This window comes from Nerophis lumbriciformis, linkage group LG16 (genome assembly GCF_033978685.3).
Source record: "Nerophis lumbriciformis linkage group LG16, RoL_Nlum_v2.1, whole genome shotgun sequence".
NCBI classification, from domain to species: Eukaryota; Metazoa; Chordata; class Actinopteri; order Syngnathiformes; family Syngnathidae; genus Nerophis; species Nerophis lumbriciformis.
Window position 1 is genome coordinate 1,362,554 of NC_084563.2, and position 20,261 is coordinate 1,382,814.

At 31.4% G+C, this 20,261-nt stretch overlaps 1 protein-coding gene across 1 annotated transcript in view; it reads left to right on the forward strand.

The window, feature by feature from the left end:
• fat2 (FAT atypical cadherin 2) overlaps window positions 1-20,261 on the forward strand; it is a 232,208-nt gene that overhangs the window by 158,307 nt on the left and 53,640 nt on the right. The window contains exons 20-22 of the mRNA XM_061976515.2: window positions 1,314-1,511; window positions 11,914-12,514; window positions 12,593-12,793. Of these exons, the coding sequence (XP_061832499.1) occupies window positions 1,314-1,511; window positions 11,914-12,514; window positions 12,593-12,793 (1,000 nt within the window). The remainder of the gene's footprint in view (window positions 1-1,313; window positions 1,512-11,913; window positions 12,515-12,592; window positions 12,794-20,261) is intronic.

A 20,261-nucleotide genomic window follows, 5' to 3' on the forward strand; every position in this document is an offset into this window, starting at 1 on the left:
ATTATTATTATTATTTATTTATTATATATATTTATTATATTCTTTGTGTCCATTATATTTACTATTTATTTATTATTATTATTATTTATTTATTATATATATTTATTATATTCTTTGTGTCCATTATATTTACTATTTATTTATTATTATTTTTATTTATTTATTATATATATTTATTATATTCTTTGTGTCCATTATATTGACTATTTATTTATTATTATTATTATTTATTTATTATATATATTTATTATATTCTTTGTGTCCATTATATTGACTATTTATTTATTATTATTATTATTTATTTATTATATATATTTATTATATTCTTTGTGTCCATTATATTTACTATTTATTTATTTATTATATATATTTATTATATTCTTTGTGTCCATTATATTTATTTATTATTATTATTATTTATTTATTATATATATTTATTATATTCTTTGTGTCCATTATATTTACTATTTATTTATTATTATTATTATTATTTATTTATTATATATATTGATTATATTCTTTGTGTCCATTATATTTACTATTTATTTATTATTATTATTATTATTTATTATATATATTTATTATATTCTTTGTGTCCATTATATTTACTATTTATTTATTATTATTATTTTTTATTTATTATATATATTTATTATATTCTTTGTGTCCATTATATTTACTATTTATTTATTTATTATTATTATTATTTATTTATTATATATATTTATTATATTCTTTGTGTCCATTATATTTATTTATTATTATTATTATTTATTTATTATATATATTTATTATATTCTTTGTGTCCATTATATTTACTATTTATTTATTATTATTATTATTTATTTATTATATATATTTATTATATTCTTTGTGTCCATTATATTTACTATTTATTTATTATTATTATTATTTATTTATTATATATATATATTTATTATATTCTTTGTGTCCATTGTATTTCATATTTAGTTTAGAGCTGCGACTCTTTGGCCACCTGACACTCACATTACCTTTCCCTGGTGTGACCATTCCATTCAGACCCTATTGTCACATTTTATTATTTGGCAGAATAATTACAGTGGATTGTTTTCAAAGCAGTTAACATGTTAGAAAACACCTTCTGGTTGCCAGGAGATGACCTAAAAATATATATTTTTAAATGTATTATTAGTGAAGAAAAAATAAAATAAATTATAAAAAATAATAATAATATAAAAATTAAAAAAATAATACTATATATATATATATATATATACATATGTGTGTGTGACCTGACCGCATGAAGTTGTTGTGTTGTGTTTGTGCCGCAGGAGGATGAGTCGGTGGGTAGCGGCGTCCTCCAGCTGGTGGTGACGGACAAGGACACGCCCAGGAACGGACCCCCCTTCTCCTTCCACGTCGTCAGCGGCGACGAGGACCGCCGCTTCCACGTGGACCAGGGGGGCCTGCTATCGCTGGCGGCCCCCCTCAGGAGGAAGACCCGAGCTCAGCACCAACTTAAGATCCAGGTGAGGCACTTTGCACAAATATCAGCTTCAGGTTTCCTCTCCAAGTTCACCTGCCACTCGACCGTAGGGCTGAAAACTGTATCACGTAACAAGCGTTTTTACTGGTCTGTATCCATAATTATTGAGCGGTATAGTTCGGTTGGTAGAGTGGCCGTGCCAGCAACTTCAGGGTTCCAGGTTCCAGGTTCGATCCCCGCTTCCGCCATCCTAGTCACTGCCATTGTGTCCTTGGGCAAGACACTTTACCCACCTGCTCCCAGTTCCACCCACACTGCTTTAAATGGAACTTAGATATTGGGTTTCACTATGTAAAAGCGCTTTGAGTCACTAGAGAAAAAGCGCTATATAAATATAATCCACTGAATTTATTTACACTTAATTTGTATACACTGAATTTTTTTACACTGAATTTTTATAGACTGAAATTTGTTTCACTGAATTTATTTACAATGATTTTTTATACACTGAATTTTTATGCGCTAATTTTTTTTACAATTATTTTTTATACACTGAATTATTTACACTGAATTTTTATGCGCTGATTTTTTTTACACTGAAATTTTATACACTGAATTTAGTAACACTTAAGTTTTTTTACACTGAATTTTTTCACACTGAATTTTTTTTAAACTGAACATCTATACACTGAATTTATTTACACTTAATTTTTATAGACTGAATTTTGATACACTGAAATTTTTTACACTGAATTTATTTACACTGATTTTTTTTACTCTGAATTTATGTACACTTAATTTTTATACACTGAATTTAGTAACACTCAAGTTTTTTCACACTGAATTTTTTTTTTACACTGAACTTCTATACACTGAATTTATTTACACTTCATTTTTATACACTTCATTTTTATAGACTGAATTTTTTTACACCAAAATTTTATACATTGAATTTTTTTACACTGAATTTTTATAGACTGAAATTTGTTTCGCTGAATTTGTTTACACTGATTTTTTTATAAACTGAATTATTCACACTGAATTTTTATACCCTGATTTTTTTTTTACACTGGATTTTTATACACTGAATTTAGTAACACTTAAGTTTTTTTACACTGAATTTTTTTTTACACTGAATTTATTTACACTGATTTTTTTTACTCTGAATTTATGTACACTTAATTTTTATACACTGAATTTTTATAGACTGAATTTTTTTACACCAAAATTTTATACATTGAATTTTTTTACACTGAATTTTTATAGACTGAAATTTGTTTCACTGAATTTATTTACACTGATTTTTTATACACTGAATTATTTACACTGAATTTTTATACCCTGATTTTTTTTACACTGAATTTTTACACTGAATTTTTATACCCTGATTTTTTTTACACTGAATTTTTACACACTGAATTTAGTAACACTTAAGTTTTTTTACACTGAATTTTTTCACACTGAATTTTTTTTTACACTGAACGTCTATACACTGAGTTTATTTACACTTAATTTTTAAAGACTGAATTTTGATACACTGAATTTTTTTACACTGAATTTATTTACACTGATTTATTTTACTCTGAATTTATGTACACTTAATTTTTATACACTGAATTTAGTAACACTCAAGTTTTTTCACACTGAATTTTTTTTTACACTGAACTTCTATACACTGAATTTATTTACACTTAATTTCTATAGACTGAATTTTTTTACACCAAAATTTTATACATTGAGTTTTTTTACACTGAATTTTTATAGACTGAAATTTGTTTCACTGAATTTATTTACACTGATTTTTTTTATAAACTGAATTATTCACACTGAATTTTTTTACACTGAATTTTTATGCGCTAATTTTTTTTACAATTATTTTTTATACACTGAATTATTTACACTGAATTTTTATGCGCTGATTTTTTTTACACTGAAATTTTATACACTGAATTTAGTAACACTTAAGTTTTTTTACACTGAATTTTTTCACACTGAATTTTTTTAAAACTGAACATCTATACACTGAATTTATTTACACTTAATTTTTATAGACTGAATTTTGATACACTGAAATTTTTTACACTGAATTTATTTACACTGATTTTTTTTACTCTGAATTTATGTACACTTAATTTTTATACACTGAATTTAGTAACACTCAAGTTTTTTCACACTGAATTTTTTTTTTACACTGAACTTCTATACACTGAATTTATTTACACTTCATTTTTATACACTGAATTTTTATAGACTGAATTTTTTTACACCAAAATTTTATACATTGAATTTTTTTACACTGAATTTTTATAGACTGAAATTTGTTTCGCTGAATTTGTTTACACTGATTTTTTTATAAACTGAATTATTCACACTGAATTTTTATACCCTGATTTTTTTTTACACTGGATTTTTATACACTGAATTTAGTAACACTTAAGTTTTTTTACACTGAATTTTTTTTTACACTGAATTTATTTACACTGATTTTTTTTACTCTGAATTTATGTACACTTAATTTTTATACACTGAATTTTTATAGACTGAATTTTTTTACACCAAAATTTTATACATTGAATTTTTTTACACTGAATTTTTATAGACTGAAATTTGTTTCACTGAATTTATTTACACTGATTTTTTATACACTGAATTATTTACACTGAATTTTTATACCCTGATTTTTTTTACACTGAATTTTTACACTGAATTTTTATACCCTGATTTTTTTTACACTGAATTTTTACACACTGAATTTAGTAACACTTAAGTTTTTTTACACTGAATTTTTTCACACTGAATTTTTTTTTACACTGAACGTCTATACACTGAGTTTATTTACACTTAATTTTTAAAGACTGAATTTTGATACACTGAATTTTTTTACACTGAATTTATTTACACTGATTTATTTTACTCTGAATTTATGTACACTTAATTTTTATACACTGAATTTAGTAACACTCAAGTTTTTTCACACTGAATTTTTTTTTTACACTGAACTTCTATACACTGAATTTATTTACACTTAATTTCTATAGACTGAATTTTTTTACACCAAAATTTTATACATTGAGTTTTTTTACACTGAATTTTTATAGACTGAAATTTGTTTCACTGAATTTATTTACACTGATTTTTTTTATAAACTGAATTATTCACACTGAATTTTTTTACACTGAATTTTTATACCCTGATTTTTTTTTACACTGGATTTTTATACACTGAATTTAGTAAGTGAAGTGAAGTGAATTATATTTATATAGCGCTTTTCTCTAGTGACTCAAAGCGCTTTACATAGTGAAACCCAATATCTAAGTTACATTTAAACCAAGTGTGGGTGGCACTGGGAGCAGGTGGGTAAAGTGTCTTGCCCAAGGACACAACGGCAGTAACTAGGATGGCGGATGCGGGAATCGAACCTGCAACCCTCAAGTTGCTGGCACGGCCGCTCTACCAACCGAGCTATACCGCCCACTTAAGTAACACTTAAGTTTTTTTACACTGAATTTTTTTTACACTGAATTTATTTACACTGATTTTTTTTACTCTGAATTTTTATACTCTGATTTTTTTACTCTGAATTTATTTACACTCAATTTTTATACACTGAATTTAGTAACACTCAAGTTTTTTCACACTGATTTTTTTTTTGACACTGAACTTCTATACACTGAATTTATTTACACTTCATTTTTATACACTGAATTTTTTTACACCAAAATTTTATACATTTAATTTTTTTTACACTGAATTTTTATAGACTGAAATTTGTTTCGCTGAATTTATTTACACTGATTTTTTTATAAACTGAATTATTCACTCTGAATTTTTATACCCTGATTTTTTTTTACACTGGATTTTTATACACTGAATTTAGTAACACTTAAGTTTTTTTACACTGAATTTATTTACACTGATTTTTTTTACTCTGAATTTATGTACACTTAATTTTTATACACTGAATTTAGTAACACTCAAGTTTTTTCACACTGAATTTTTTTTTACACTGAACTTCTATACACTGAATTTATTTACACTTAATTTTTATACACTGAATTTTTTTACACCAAAATTTTATACACTGAATTTTTATAGACTGAAATTTGTTTTCACTGAATTTATTTACACTGATTTTTTATACACTGAATTATTTACACTGAATTTTTATACCCTGATTTTTTTTACACTGAATTTAGTAACAATCAAGTTTTTTTACACTGAATTTTTTTTTTACACTGAAATTAGTAACACTCAAGTTTTTTACACTGAATTTTTTTTTACACTGAACTTCTATACACTGAATTTATTTACACTTAATTTTTATACACTGAATTTTTTTACACCAAAATTTTATACACTGAATTTTTATAGACTGAAATTTGTTTCACTGAATTTATTTACACTGATTTTTTATACACTGAATTATTTACACTGAATTTTTATACCCTGATTTTTTTTACACTGAATTTTTTCACACTGAATTTTTTTTACACTGAACATCTATACACTGAATTTATTTACACTTAATTTTTATAGACTGAATTTTGATACACTGAATTTATTTACACTGATTTTTTTTACTCTGAATTTTTATACCCTGATTTTTTTACTCTGAATTTATTTACAATTAATTTTTATACACTGAATTTATTTACACTGATTTTTTTTACTCTGAATTTTTATACCCTGATTTTTTTACTCTGAATTTATTTACAATTAATTTTTATACACTGAATTTATTTACACTGATTTTTTTTACTCTGAATTTTTATACCCTGATTTTTTTACTCTGAATTTATTTACAATTAATTTTTATACACTGAATTTAGTAACACTCACGTTTTTTCACACTGAATTTTTTTTGCCACTGAACTTCTATACACTGAATTTATTTACACTTAATTTTTATACACTGAATTTTTATAGACTGAATTTTTTTACACCAAAATTTTATACATTGAATTTTTCTACACTGAATTTTTATAGACTGAAATTTGTTTCACTGAATTTATTTACACTGATTTTTTTATAAACTGAATTATTCACACTGAATTTTTATACCCTGATTTTTTTTTACACTGGATTTTTATACACTGAATTTAGTAACACTTAAGTTTTTTTACACTGAATTTCTTTTACACTGAATTTATTTACACCGATTTTTTTTACTCTGAATTTATGTACACTTAATTTTTATACACTGAATTTTTATAGACTGAATTTTTTTACACCAAAATTTTATACATTGAATTTTTTTACACTGAATTTTTATAGACTGAAATTTGTTTCACTGAATTTATTTACACTTATTTTTATACACTGAATTTCTATACCCTGATTTTTTTACACTGAATTTTTATACACTGAATTTAGTAACACTTAAGTTTTTTTACACTGAATTTTTTCACACTGAATTTTTTTTTTTACACTGAACTTCTATACACTGAATTTATTTACACTTAATTTTTATGCACTGACTTTTTTTACACCAAAATTTTATACACTGAATTTTTATAGACTGAAATTTCACACTGAATTTTTTTTACACTGAGCGTCTATACACTGAGTTTATTTACACTTAATTTTTAAAGACTGAATTTTGATACACTGAATTTATTTACACTGATTTTTTTTACTCTGAATTTTTATACCCTGATTTTTTTACTCTGAATTTATTTACACTTAATTTTTATACACTGAATTTAGTAACACTCAAATTTTTTTACACTGAATTTTTTTTACACTGAACTTCTATATACTGAATTTATTTACACTTAATTTTTATACACTGAATTTTTATAGATTGAATTTTTTTACACCAAAATCTTATACACTGATTGTTTTTTACACTGAATTTTTATAGACTGAAATTTGTTTCACTGAATTTATTTACACTGATTTTTTATACACTAAAATATTTACACTGAATCTTTTTACACTGAATTTTTATACCCTGAATTTTTTTTACACTGAATTTATTTACACTTAATTTTTATACACTGAATTTAGTAACACTCAAGTTTTTTTACACTGACTTTTTTTTTTTACACATAACTTATATACACTGAATTTATTTACACTTAATTTTTATAGACTGAATTTTTTTACACCAAAATTTTATACACTGAATTATTTACACAGAATTTTTATACCCTGATTTTTTTTACCCTGCATTTTTTTTACACTGAGTTTAGTAACACTTAAGTTTTTTTACACTGAATTTTTTCACACTGAATTTTTTTACACTGAACGTCTATACACTGAATTTATTTACACTTAATTTTTATTGACTGAATTTTGATACACTGAATTTTTTTACACTGAATTTATTTACACTGATTTTTTTTACTCTGAATTTTTATACCCTGATTTTTTTACTCTGAATTTATTTACACTTAATTTTTATACACTGAATTTAGTAACACTCAAGTTTGTTCACACTGAATTGTTTTTTACACTGAATCACTGAATTTTTATACACTGAATTTTTTAACACCAAAATTTTATACATTTAATTTTTTTACACTGAATTTTTATAGACTGAAATTTGTTTCACTGAATTTATTTACACTGATTTTTTTTTCACTGAATTATCTACACTGAATTTTTTTACACTGAATTGTTATACCCTGATTTTTTTACACTGAATTTTTATACACTGAATTTAGTAACACTTAAGTTTTTTCACACTGAATTTTTTTTTACACTTAACGTCTATACACTGAATTTATTTATACTTCATTTTTATAGACTGAATTTTGATACACTGAATTTTTTTACACTGAATTCACACTGAATTTTTTTACACAGAATTTTTATACCCTGATTTTTTTTACACTGAATTTATTTACACTTAATTTTTATACACTGAATTTAGTAGCAATCAAGTTTTTTTACACTGAATTTTTTTTTTACACTGAATTTAGTAACACTCAAGTTTTTTTACACTGAATTTTTTTTTACACTGAACTTCTATACACTGAATTTATTTACACTTAGTTTTTATACACTAACTTTTTTTACACCAAAATTTTATACACTGAATTTTTATAGACTGAAATTTGTTTCACTGAATTTATTTACACTGATTTTTTTTACACTGAATTTTTATACTCAGATTTTTTTTACACTGAATTTTTATACACTGAATTTAGTAACACTTAAGTTTTTTTACACTGAATTTTTTCACACTGAATTTTTTTTATACTGAACGTCTATACACTGAGTTTATTTACACTTAATTTTTAAAGACTGAATTTTGATACACTGATTTTTTTTACACTGAATTTATTTACACTGATTTTTTTTTTACTCTGAATTTTTATACCTCTGAATTTATTTACACTTAATTTTTATACACTGAATTTAGTAACACTCAAGTTTTTTCACACTGAATTTTTTTTTACACCGAACTTCTATACACTGAATTTATTTACACTTAATTTTTATACACTGAATTTTTTTACACCAAAATTTTATACATTTAATTTTTTTACACTGAATTTTTATAGACTGAAATTTGTTTCACTGAATTTATTTACACTGATTTTTTATACACTGAATTATCTACACTGAATTTTTTTACACTGAATTGTTATACCCTGATTTTTTTACACTGAATTTTTATACACTGAATTTAGTAACACTTAAGTTTTTTCACACTGAATTTTTTTTTACACTTAACGTCTATACACTGAATTTATTTATACTTCATTTTTATAGACTGCATTTTGATACACTGAAATTTTTTACACTGAATTCACACTGATTGTTTTTACACTGAATTTTTATACCCTGATTTTTTTTACACTGAATTTATTTACACTTAATTTTTATACACTGAATTTAGTAACAATCAAGTTTTTTTACACTGAATTTTTTTTTACACTGAATTTAGTAACACTCAAGTTTTTTACACTGAATTTTTTTTTACACTGAACTTCTATACACTGAATTTATTTACACTTAATTTTTATACACTGAATTTTTTTACACCAAAATTTTATACATTGAATTTTTCTACACTGAATTTTTATAGACTGAAATTTGTTTCACTGAATTTATTTACACTGATTTTTTTATACACTGAATTATTTACACTGAATTTTTATACCCTGATTTTTTTTACCCTGAATTTTCTTACATTGAGTTTAGTAACACTTAAGTTTTTTTACACTGAATTTTTTCACACTGAATTTTTTTTTACACTGAACATCTATACACTGAATTTATTTACACTTAATTTTTATAGACTGAATTTTGATACACTGAAATTTTTTACTTTTTACACTGAATTTATTTACACTGATTTTTTTTTACTCTGAATTTATTTACTCTTAATTTTTATACACTGAATTTAGTAACACTCAAGTTTTTTCACACTGAATTTTTTTTTTACACCGAACTTCTATACACTGAATTTATTTACACTTAATTTTTATACACTGAATTTTTTTACACCAAAATTTTATACATTTAATTTTTTTACACTGAATTTTTATAGACTGAAATTTGTTTCACTGAATTTATTTACACTGATTTTTTATACACTGAATTATCTACACTGAATTTTTTTTACACTGAATTGTTATACCCTGATTTTTTTACACTGAATTTTTATACACTGAATTTAGTAACACTTAAGTTTTTTTACGCTGAATTTTTTCACACTGAATTTTTTTTACACTGAACGTCTATACACTGAGTTTATTTACACTTCATTTTTAAAGACTGAATTTTGATACACTGAATTTTTTTACACTGATTTTTTTTTTACTCTGAATTTTTATACCCTGATTTTTTTTACACTGAATTTATTTACACTTAATTTTTATACTATGAATTTAGTAACACTCAAATTTTTTTACACTGAATTTTTTTTACACTGAACTTCTATACACTGAATTTATTTACACTTAATTTTTATACACTGAATTTTTATAGACTGAATTTTTTTACACCAAAATCTTATACACTGATTTTTTTTTTACACTGAATTTTTATAGACTGAAATGTGTTTCACTGAATTTATTTACACTGATTTTTTTATACACTGAATTATCTACACTGAATTTTTATACCCTGATTTTTTTTACACTGAATTTTTACACACTGAATTTAGTAACACTTAAGTTTTTTTACACTGAATTTTTTCACACTGAATTTTTTTTACACTGAACATCTATACACTGAGTTTATTTACACTTAATTTTTAAAGACTGAATTTTGATACACTGAAATTTTTTACCCTGATTTCTTTACTCTGAATTTATTTACACTTAATTTTTATACACTGAATTTAGTAACACTCAAGTTTTTTCACACTGAATTTTTTTTTACACTGAATTTATTTACACTTAATTTTTATACACTGAATTTTTATAGACTGAATTTTTTTACACCACAATTTTATACATTGAATTTTTATAGACTGAAATTTGTTTCACTGAATTTATTTACACTGATTTTTTTATAACCTGAATTATTCACACTGAATTTTTTTACACTGAATTTTTATACCCTGATTTTTTTTTTACACTGGATTTTTATACACTGAATTTAGTAACACTTAAGTTTTTTTACACTGAATTTTTTCACACTGAATTTTTTTTTACACTGAATGTCTATACACTGAATTTATTTATACTTCATTTTTATAGACTGAATTTTGATACACTGAATTTATTTACACTGATTTTTTTTACTCTGAATTTTTATACCCTGATTTTTTTACTCTGAATTTATTTACAATTAATTTTTATACACTGAATTTATTTACACTGATTTTTTTTACTCTGAATTTTTATACCCTGATTTTTTTACTCTGAATTTATTTACAATTAATTTTTATACACTGAATTTAGTAACACTCACGTTTTTTCACACTGAATTTTTTTTGCCACTGAACTTCTATACACTGAATTTATTTACACTTAATTTTTATACACTGAATTTTTATAGACTGAATTTTTTTACACCAAAATTTTATACATTGAATTTTTTTACACTGAATTTTTATACAATGAATTTAGTAACACTTAAGTTTTTTTACACTGAATTTTTTTTTTACACTGAATTTATTTATACTTCATTTTTATAGACTGAATTTTGATACACTGAATTCACACTGATTTATTTTACTCTGAATTTTTATACCCTGATTTTTTTTTACACTAAATTTTTATACACTGAATTTAGTAACACTGAGTTTTAAAACACTGAATTTTTTTCAATGAAATTGTCAACATAATTTGATGTAAAAAAAAAAAAAAAAAAAAAAAAAAAAACTTCAGTTGACAAAATTCAAAGGCCCAAGATTGAGTTGGATGAATTGAATGTGAGAAAAGCAAAGTTTAGTAGTGAAGACACTAAGAAAGATGTGTGTGTGTTCCAAGACACTAAGAAAGATGTGTGTGTGTTCTAAGAAAGATGTGTGTGTGTTCCAGGTGACAGACAGTGGTCACCCTCCCCTCTCGTCCATCTGCGTGGTCACCATCAAGGTCAGCGAGCAGAGCAAGTACCCTCCCTCCGTCCTCCCCCTGGAGGTCTTCATCACCACCAGCGGGGACATCTTTACTCACCGCCTGATCGGCCGGCTCCACGCCTCGGACCAGGACCCGCAGGACACGCTGGCCTACGGGCTGGTCTCCCAGGACCCGGCCGAGCCCCGCTTCTCTGTGGACCCCCTGGAGGGTAAAATCTGGGCGGGAGAAGACCTGCGGGAGGGTTCCTACTCGCTCAACGTCAGCGTGACGGATGGCAGGTTCAGCGTCTGGACCGGGGTCAAGGTTCACGTGTGGGCGGCCACTCAGAGGGCGCTGGACTCGGGCCTGACCCTGCAGCTGGCTGAGGTCTCTCCGGAGGTGTTTCTGGCCGATTACTGGCGGGGTCTTCAGCGCAGCCTGGGTCTAGGTCTGGGTTTGCTCAGGCAAGACCTTCACCTGGCCAGCCTGCAGGTGCTTCCTCACACCCAGGTTCTGGAGGTTCTGCTCATCTGGAGGCCTCAGAGTGGACTCATCCGGCCTCTCCCGACCAACAAACTAGCAGGTGATCCTCCAGAACTGAACCGAACTGAGCCCAAAGCATGACCAGAAACCTTTCAATGTGTCATGTGACCTCGCTCAGGCGTGCTGTCGGACATCGAAGACTCTCTGGGCCTGAGCGTTCTCCAGGTGAGCCACAACGGCTGCCTGGGCAGCGGGTGTCCGCCGCGGGGCTGCAGGAACGCCGTACACCTGGCGGGAGACGCCGTGACCCAGTTCAGCACCGCCAGGGTGGCCTACATCACGCCCAGGCACAGCTGGGAGAGCGTCTGCCCCTGTAACGGTAAGGAATGCTAGACCCGATAAGTCTTAACAGGGCAGTAAAACGGCTGAGCAAACAAAACAGAAGTCATCGTCATTGGTGAATTTACTGAGGAATTTGTGAAATATTGCCATTGTAAGTTACTAATACTAACACAGACACTCGTGAACGTGTTAGCATATTAGCTAATGCTAACAACGCTAGCTTCATTCATTACGTTAGCACGCAGAAATATGCATGAAAACACTCCTACAGTAAGTAAGTAAGTAAGAATCGTTTTAGTTATATTGTAAAACTTACAAACGACGAACGAAGAATCCATACGAGTAGAAACGCTGTGGAAAGTTTGACCTGCCGGTTTAAGGCCTTCAAACAGGAAGTACGTAGTCAATCGGCGATACCTGCAGTGAGCGAATTCGTCCAGAAGATGGCGCCTTAGCACAAACAATAACATGGGTTGAATGAAAACAAGTCAACACAAACCATTACGGGCATTAGCAAAAAAAACAAAAAAAAAACATCTTAAAATTAGCCGCACCGTTTTATAATCCGCAGGGTTCAAAGTGCAGGGAAAAAGTAACGGTGCTCCTGAGTTCATGTTGTAGATCAATTTGAATTTATTGTCATTTAATGATTTTTTTATTTTTCATTATCAAATTGATCAAATTTAATATTTATTTTTAATTTCAGGCAAATTTATGCACTTTAGATCTTTTCTGTTACAGACTAAAAATAATGTTAATAAAGTTATTCTGTGTCATAAGTTGATGTATATTTCTTTATTTCTTCATTTCAATAAGGACACTAACTTATGCAGAGGCGTACTTATAACAATTTTATCGACAAATGATGATGTTTATAACCGTGGGGGGGGAGTCGCGTAATGTTTTCCACCTCTCAGGTGTGGCGGTAACAAACAATAGACGCAGGATTCTCACAGGAATTCACCCAGACTCACTATAGTAATGCTGAGCCAATCAGTGGCCACGATACTGAACTCTGCGGTCTCATCTCATGGCAAATGCCACAGTATTTAAGTTGTTGGTTCATTTGGACATTTATATGCATTTATAGGCCCAAAATATGTAGAACATAGGCAACAATATGTAGAATATAGGCAACAATATGTAGAATATAGGCAACAATATGTAGAATATAGGCCCAAATATGTAGAATATAGCAACAATATGTAGTATATAGGCAACAATATGTAGAATATAGGCCCAATTATGTAGAATATAGGCCCAAATATGTAGAATATAGCAACAATATGTAGAATATAGGCAACAATATGTAGAATATAGGCCCAAATATGTAGAATATAGGCAACAATATGTAGAATATAGGCCCAAATATGTAGAATATAGGCAACAATATGTAGAATATAGGCCAAAATATGTAGAATATAGGCAACAATATGTAGAATATAGGCCCAAATATGTAGAATATAGGCAACAATATGTAGAATATAAGCCCAAATATGTAGAATATAGGCAACAATATGTAGAATATAGGCCAAAATATGTAGAATATAGGCAACAATATGTAGAATATAGGCAACAATATGTAGAATATAGGCCAAAATATGTAGAATATAGGCCCAAATATGTAGAATATAGGCAACAATATGTAGAATATAGGCAACAATATGTAGAACATAGGCCAAAATATGTAGAATATAGGCAACAATATGTAGAATATAGGCAACAATATGTAGAATATAGGCCCAAATATGTAGAATATAGGCAACAATATGTAGAATATAGGCCCAAATATGTAGAATATAGGCAACAATATGTAGAATATAGGCCAAAATATGTAGAATATAGGCAACAATATGTAGAATATAGGCCCAAATATGTAGAATATAGGCAACAATATGTAGAATATAAGCCCAAATATGTAGAATATAGGCAACAATATGTAGAATATAGGCCAAAATATGTAGAATATAGGCAACAATATGTAGAATATAGGCAACAATATGTAGAATATAGGCCAAAATATGTAGAATATAGGCCCAAATATGTAGAATATAGGCAACAATATGTAGAATATAGGCAACAATATGTAGAACATAGGCCCAAATATGTAGAATATAGGCAACAATATGTAGAATATAGGCCCAAATATGTAGAATATAGGTAACAATATGTAGAATATAGGCCCAAATATGTAGAATATAGGCAACAATATGTAGAATATAGGCCAGAATATGTAGAATATAGGCAACAATATGTAGAAAAAAAGGCCCAAATATGTAGAATATAGGCAACAATATGTAGAATATAGGCCCAAATATGTAGAATATAGGCAACAATTTGTAGAATATAGGCCAAAATATGTAGTATATAGGCCCAAATATGTAGAATATAGGCAACAATATGTAGAATATAGGCAACAATATGTAGAATATAGGCCCAAATATGTAGAATATAGGCCCAAATATGTAGAATATAGGCCCAAATATGTAGAATATAGGCAACAATATGTAGAATATAGGCCCAAATATGTAGAATATAGGCAACAATATGTAGAATATAGGCCAAAATATGTAGAATATAGGCAACAATATGTAGAATATAGGCAACAATATGAAGAACATAGGCCAAAATATGTAGAATATAGGCAACAATATGTAGAATATAGGCAACAATATGTAGAATATAGGCCCAAATATGTAGAATATAGGCAACAATATGTAGAATATAGGCAACAATATGTAGAATATAGGCCCAAATATGTAGAATATAGGCAACAATATGTAGAATATAGGCCCAAATATGTAGAATATAGGCAACAATATGTAGAATATAGGCCCAAATATGTAGAATATAGGCCAAAATATGTAGAATATAGGCAACAATATATAGAATATAGGCAACAATATGTAGAATATAGGCCCAAATATGTAGAATATAAGCAACAATATGTAGAATATAGTCCCAAATATGTAGAATATAAGCAACAATATGTAGAATATAGGCCCAAATATGTAGAATATAAGCAACAATATGTAGAATATAGGCAACAATATGTAGAATATAGGCAACAATATGTAGAATATAGGCCCAAAAACCATTGAAATGATGTGGCAAAGATTGAAGACACAAACTCGGAGGCGAGACTACTGTTTACATTCTTTTTATTCCACTCTGCTGTTTTTATTTGGCGACAAGTAAAGCTGCGTCCTCCTACCTGACGAGCGGACGTTGGCGGGAAGGCGCTTGGCCGCGCCGCATGATTATCCTGCTGATTTGCGTGGGCGTTCCTGCGAGGATTAGCAGAATCAAATCATTATCCGCTTGTTTGGGAATTTCTTTGGCCTGAAATGCGTTTGGTGTTAGGAGACTGCAGCGGGCTGATAAGAGGCACCAGTGAAGCGTCTGTCTTTCATTTAACAAGCAGATGAAGTTTGGACCTCCGGAACCTTCTTTCATTTCAAAAATCCAATTAGATAAAACTATTTTGTCTTTTTTCTTCATTACCTTATCTTCATCCCGACATTTCCCTTTCTCCTCTTTGAGATGTGATGGACTAAAAAGTACTTTTCATTTGTTTTCCTCTGCTGTGTTTCCCGGACTATAGAAAACCTGGCTGTAGAAGTGACTAAACTTTGAGGACAAGGACAAGCGGTAGAAAATGGACGCTTTGAGCAATCAATGAAGAGTCCATACAAGTAGAAACGTGACAGACAGCCAAATCACGGAAGTCACTTTTACTTCTGGTTGAAAGTCTGTATACATATATACATGTGTGTGTATTAGAGATGCGCGGATAGGCAATTATTTCATCCGCAACCGCATCACAAAAGTCGTCAACCATCCGCCATCCACCCGATCTAACATTTAATCAAAACCGCACCCGCCCGCCATCCGCCACCCGCCCATTGTTATATATCTAATATAGACGATGCAAGGCATTAGTGAGGTTATAAAGCTTTTGCCTGTTAAAGAAAGGAGACTGATCCAATGCAGCACAGACATTCGCGTGCCACGCTGTCACGACCCAGACGCACACCAGTGCGCAATCATATGGGAGCCGCGCTGAGCGCACCTCCAAGCGCGTGGAGGTGCGATGTCCCTCGCACCCGCGGCGGCTCCACCCGGCCTCGCGCCAGAGGCTTCAGCGATCACCGCGGCGGCCATCCTACTCGTCGCGGCCTAGCCCTCGCGGCTCTCGCTGCCGGCGACGGCCGGGTATGGGCCCGACGCTCCAGCGCCATCCATTTTCAGGGCTAGTTGATTCGGCAGGTGGGTTGTTACACACTCCTTAGCGGGTTCCGACTTTCATGGCCACCGTCCTGCTGTCTATATCAACCAACACCTTTTCTGGGGTCTGATGAGTGTCGGCATCGGGCGCCTTAACCCGGCGTTCAATTCATCCTGCAGCGCCAGTTCTGCTTACCAAAAGTGGCCCACTCGGCTCACCAGGGTGAGCCCCACCCCTTTCGTGAGCGCACTGCGCGCGGAGTGACCCCTGTTACGCGCCCCCGGCAACGGGGGTGGCGGGCAGGTAAGCTGCGCGGGCGGAGTGACCCCTGTTACGAGCCCCCGGCCACGGGGGTGGCGGGCAGGTAAGCTGCTTACCTGCTGCGCGTGACGCCGGCCGCGGCGAAGGCGGACGAGGCGGGGTGTCGGTGCGGTGGGCGCGGTGGTGACCCTGGACGTGCGTCGGGCCCTTCTCGCGGATCGCCTCAGCTACGGCTCCCGGTAGGGCCCTCTCGGGGGGAGGGGCCTCGGTCCCGGACCCCGGCGAGGCGTCCCTTCTCCGCTCCGTAAAAGTGTCCATCTCTTGAATTACGTCCGCCACAAATGGATTTTTCGGCTTTTGACTCGCTCGACCGCTCATAAAAGCAATGGGACTCTGTCTGTGAATGTACCTTGTAGTTACAACTCCAGTGCAGTAGGTGGCGGTAGCCTACTATGCATTGTAGCTCCGCCAATAGCACTTAACACTTAATTCACCACAGGAGGTATTATCAAAACGGTGTAGACACTTAGAAATCTCATAAGGAAAGTGAACAGACGTCCATCAGTGTGAAAATTAATTTGCTTCCAATACTTCCAGGCTTCAACTAGTGCCACAGCTGTGGCAGTAAGAGACGGCGAGGAGGAAGGGATAGTAAGTACGCAGGGAGATGTTGTAGGAGAGGAGGAAGACAGGCAGCATGTAGAGGGAACAGGTGAGACTCAGCAAACACTGACAAATAAAGCAGGGTCAGATCAGAAATGCACTTTTCTCATGAAAAGGGTCCTATTTTATATTCTTATGTGCCTTATAGAGAGGACCACGACAAAACATAGAGCGACTGGGTTCGGTCCAGAATGGCTAAAAATGCCACAATTTAAGTCATGGCTGTATAACACCCGGCACGGTAAGCTCCAGTGTCTCCCTCTTCTCTGGAGGAGGGTCTGGCGAGCGAGACTAGCTCCAGTGCGACCTGTTCAGCAGCAGCAGGAGGAGGAGGAGGAGGAGGAGGAGGTTGCTGGTAAATAATATGGTTGTAGTAGTAGGCTAAAGTTAAATTATTTAGTATGCACTAATTAAAGGGGCAGAGCTTTAAGAGACATTTTAGCTTTTATATTTTATAAGATATATTTTTTGTAAGAACCACAATTAATACATATATTTCAGTGAATAACTAATTGTTCAAATCTGTATATAAATATGTACATAAAGTGTTGTAATTATATTCCAACTCCGCGTTCTTCTTGGTCATCGCCGCTGCCGCCGCCACCCCCCTACCACACCACCACAAATAGATGCCTGTCCTGTGGGAAACACTGATATATGTATGTTTGGGTGTATGTATATATGTATATATATATATATATATTAGGGCTGCAACTAACGATTAATTTGATAATCGATTAATCTGTCGATTATTACTTCGATTAATAATCGGATAAAAGAGACAAACTACATTTCTATCCTTTCCTGTATTGTATTGAAAAAAAAACAGCATACTGGCGCCATGTTCTTTCAACTTGCCAAATAAAACAAGGAAAATGTTACAAAAATGCACACTTTTGACACCTCTGCTATAGATAATAAACAATTAAATGTGATAAATGTATGGATAAAAAGCAGAGCCTGACGACGCTCTCTCTGTCTCTGCCCCTCCCTCACCAATGCTGCTGTTTTGTTTTTAACCCTTTCTTAACCCTCAACGTACATTGAAAATACACGCAACCCTAACTCAAAAATAAAATTAAAAAAATAAGATGAAATTAATAAAAAACTAATAATACAATAGAAAATAAAATAATAAATAAAATTAAAGCTGCAAGCAGCATTGGTCGGGCCCGCGTATTTGGCAGGTGCTAGTCCTAAATGTCCCAATACTTTTGTCCAGTGATAGTCATAAGTGTCCCAATACTTTTGTCTACTTGTAGTCTGAAGTGTCCCAAGACTTTTGTCTAGTGTACCTACCTTGTCTGCATTGTGTGGGCACGTTGGTGCTTCCTGCTTTTAAGCAGCCATCTTAAAAAAAAACAGCAGCGCAGCAGCATCAGCGCAGCGGTTCTTTGAAGGGTCATAAAATCAAAACCGGAGCAGTTAGAAAAAAAAGCGCTTCTGTCATTGTAATCACAAGGGTTCAATCTCTCTCCTTTGTTAGTTTGAAGGCGAAACGACAAACGCGCTCAGAGGAGTTCGTTTTTGAAGGAAGGTGACCGGTTTTTACAAAAAATGTGTTTTGAAGGGGGAATAGCAAACTTCCTGTTGATTTTTGCTGGGGGTTGTCAATTTATGAAATGTAGGTCTAAGTGAGACCTACATAGAGGTTTTTGTAGTGGGAGTTACAGGCAGTTTTGTCATTTTTTTCTTCCGAGGAGCAGTTTTTTCTGCGTTTTATTAAAAAATTGCAGTAGAGCGCAATTTTGAGATTTGGGGTTAGGTTTTTTTTTAGATCGCAATGTTTGCCAGGCCTGATGTGTGCGTTCAGTTTGGTGAGTTTTGAAGCATGTTAAGGGGGTCAAATTACAGCTCAAAGAGGCAAAAGTGACTGTTTTTAGTACTTTTTTTGTCTTGAAGGGGGAATTGCCAACTTCCTGTTGATTTTTGCCCGAGAATGTACCATTAATGAAATTTAGGTCTAAGTCAGACCTACATAGAGGTTTTTGTTTTATGTCTCTCCGACCTTCCTAGTGGGAGTTACAGGCAGTCTAGTTTTTTTTTTCCTAGGGGGCGCTAGAGCGCAATTTTGATTTTTGGGGTTTGGTTTTTTTATCAAACGGCAATTTTCGCCAGCCCTGATGTGTGCGTCAAATATGGTGAGTTTTGAAGCATGTTAAGTGGGTCAAATTACAGCTCAAAGAGGCGGCTGGTATAATAATAATTAAAGCTGCAAGCAGCGTTGGTTGGGCCCGCGTATTTGGCAGGTGCTAGTCCTAAATGTCCCAATACTTTTGTCCAGTTTTAGTCCCAAGTGTCCCAATACTTTTGGCAAGTTGTAGTCCTAAATGTCCCAATACTTTTGTCAAGT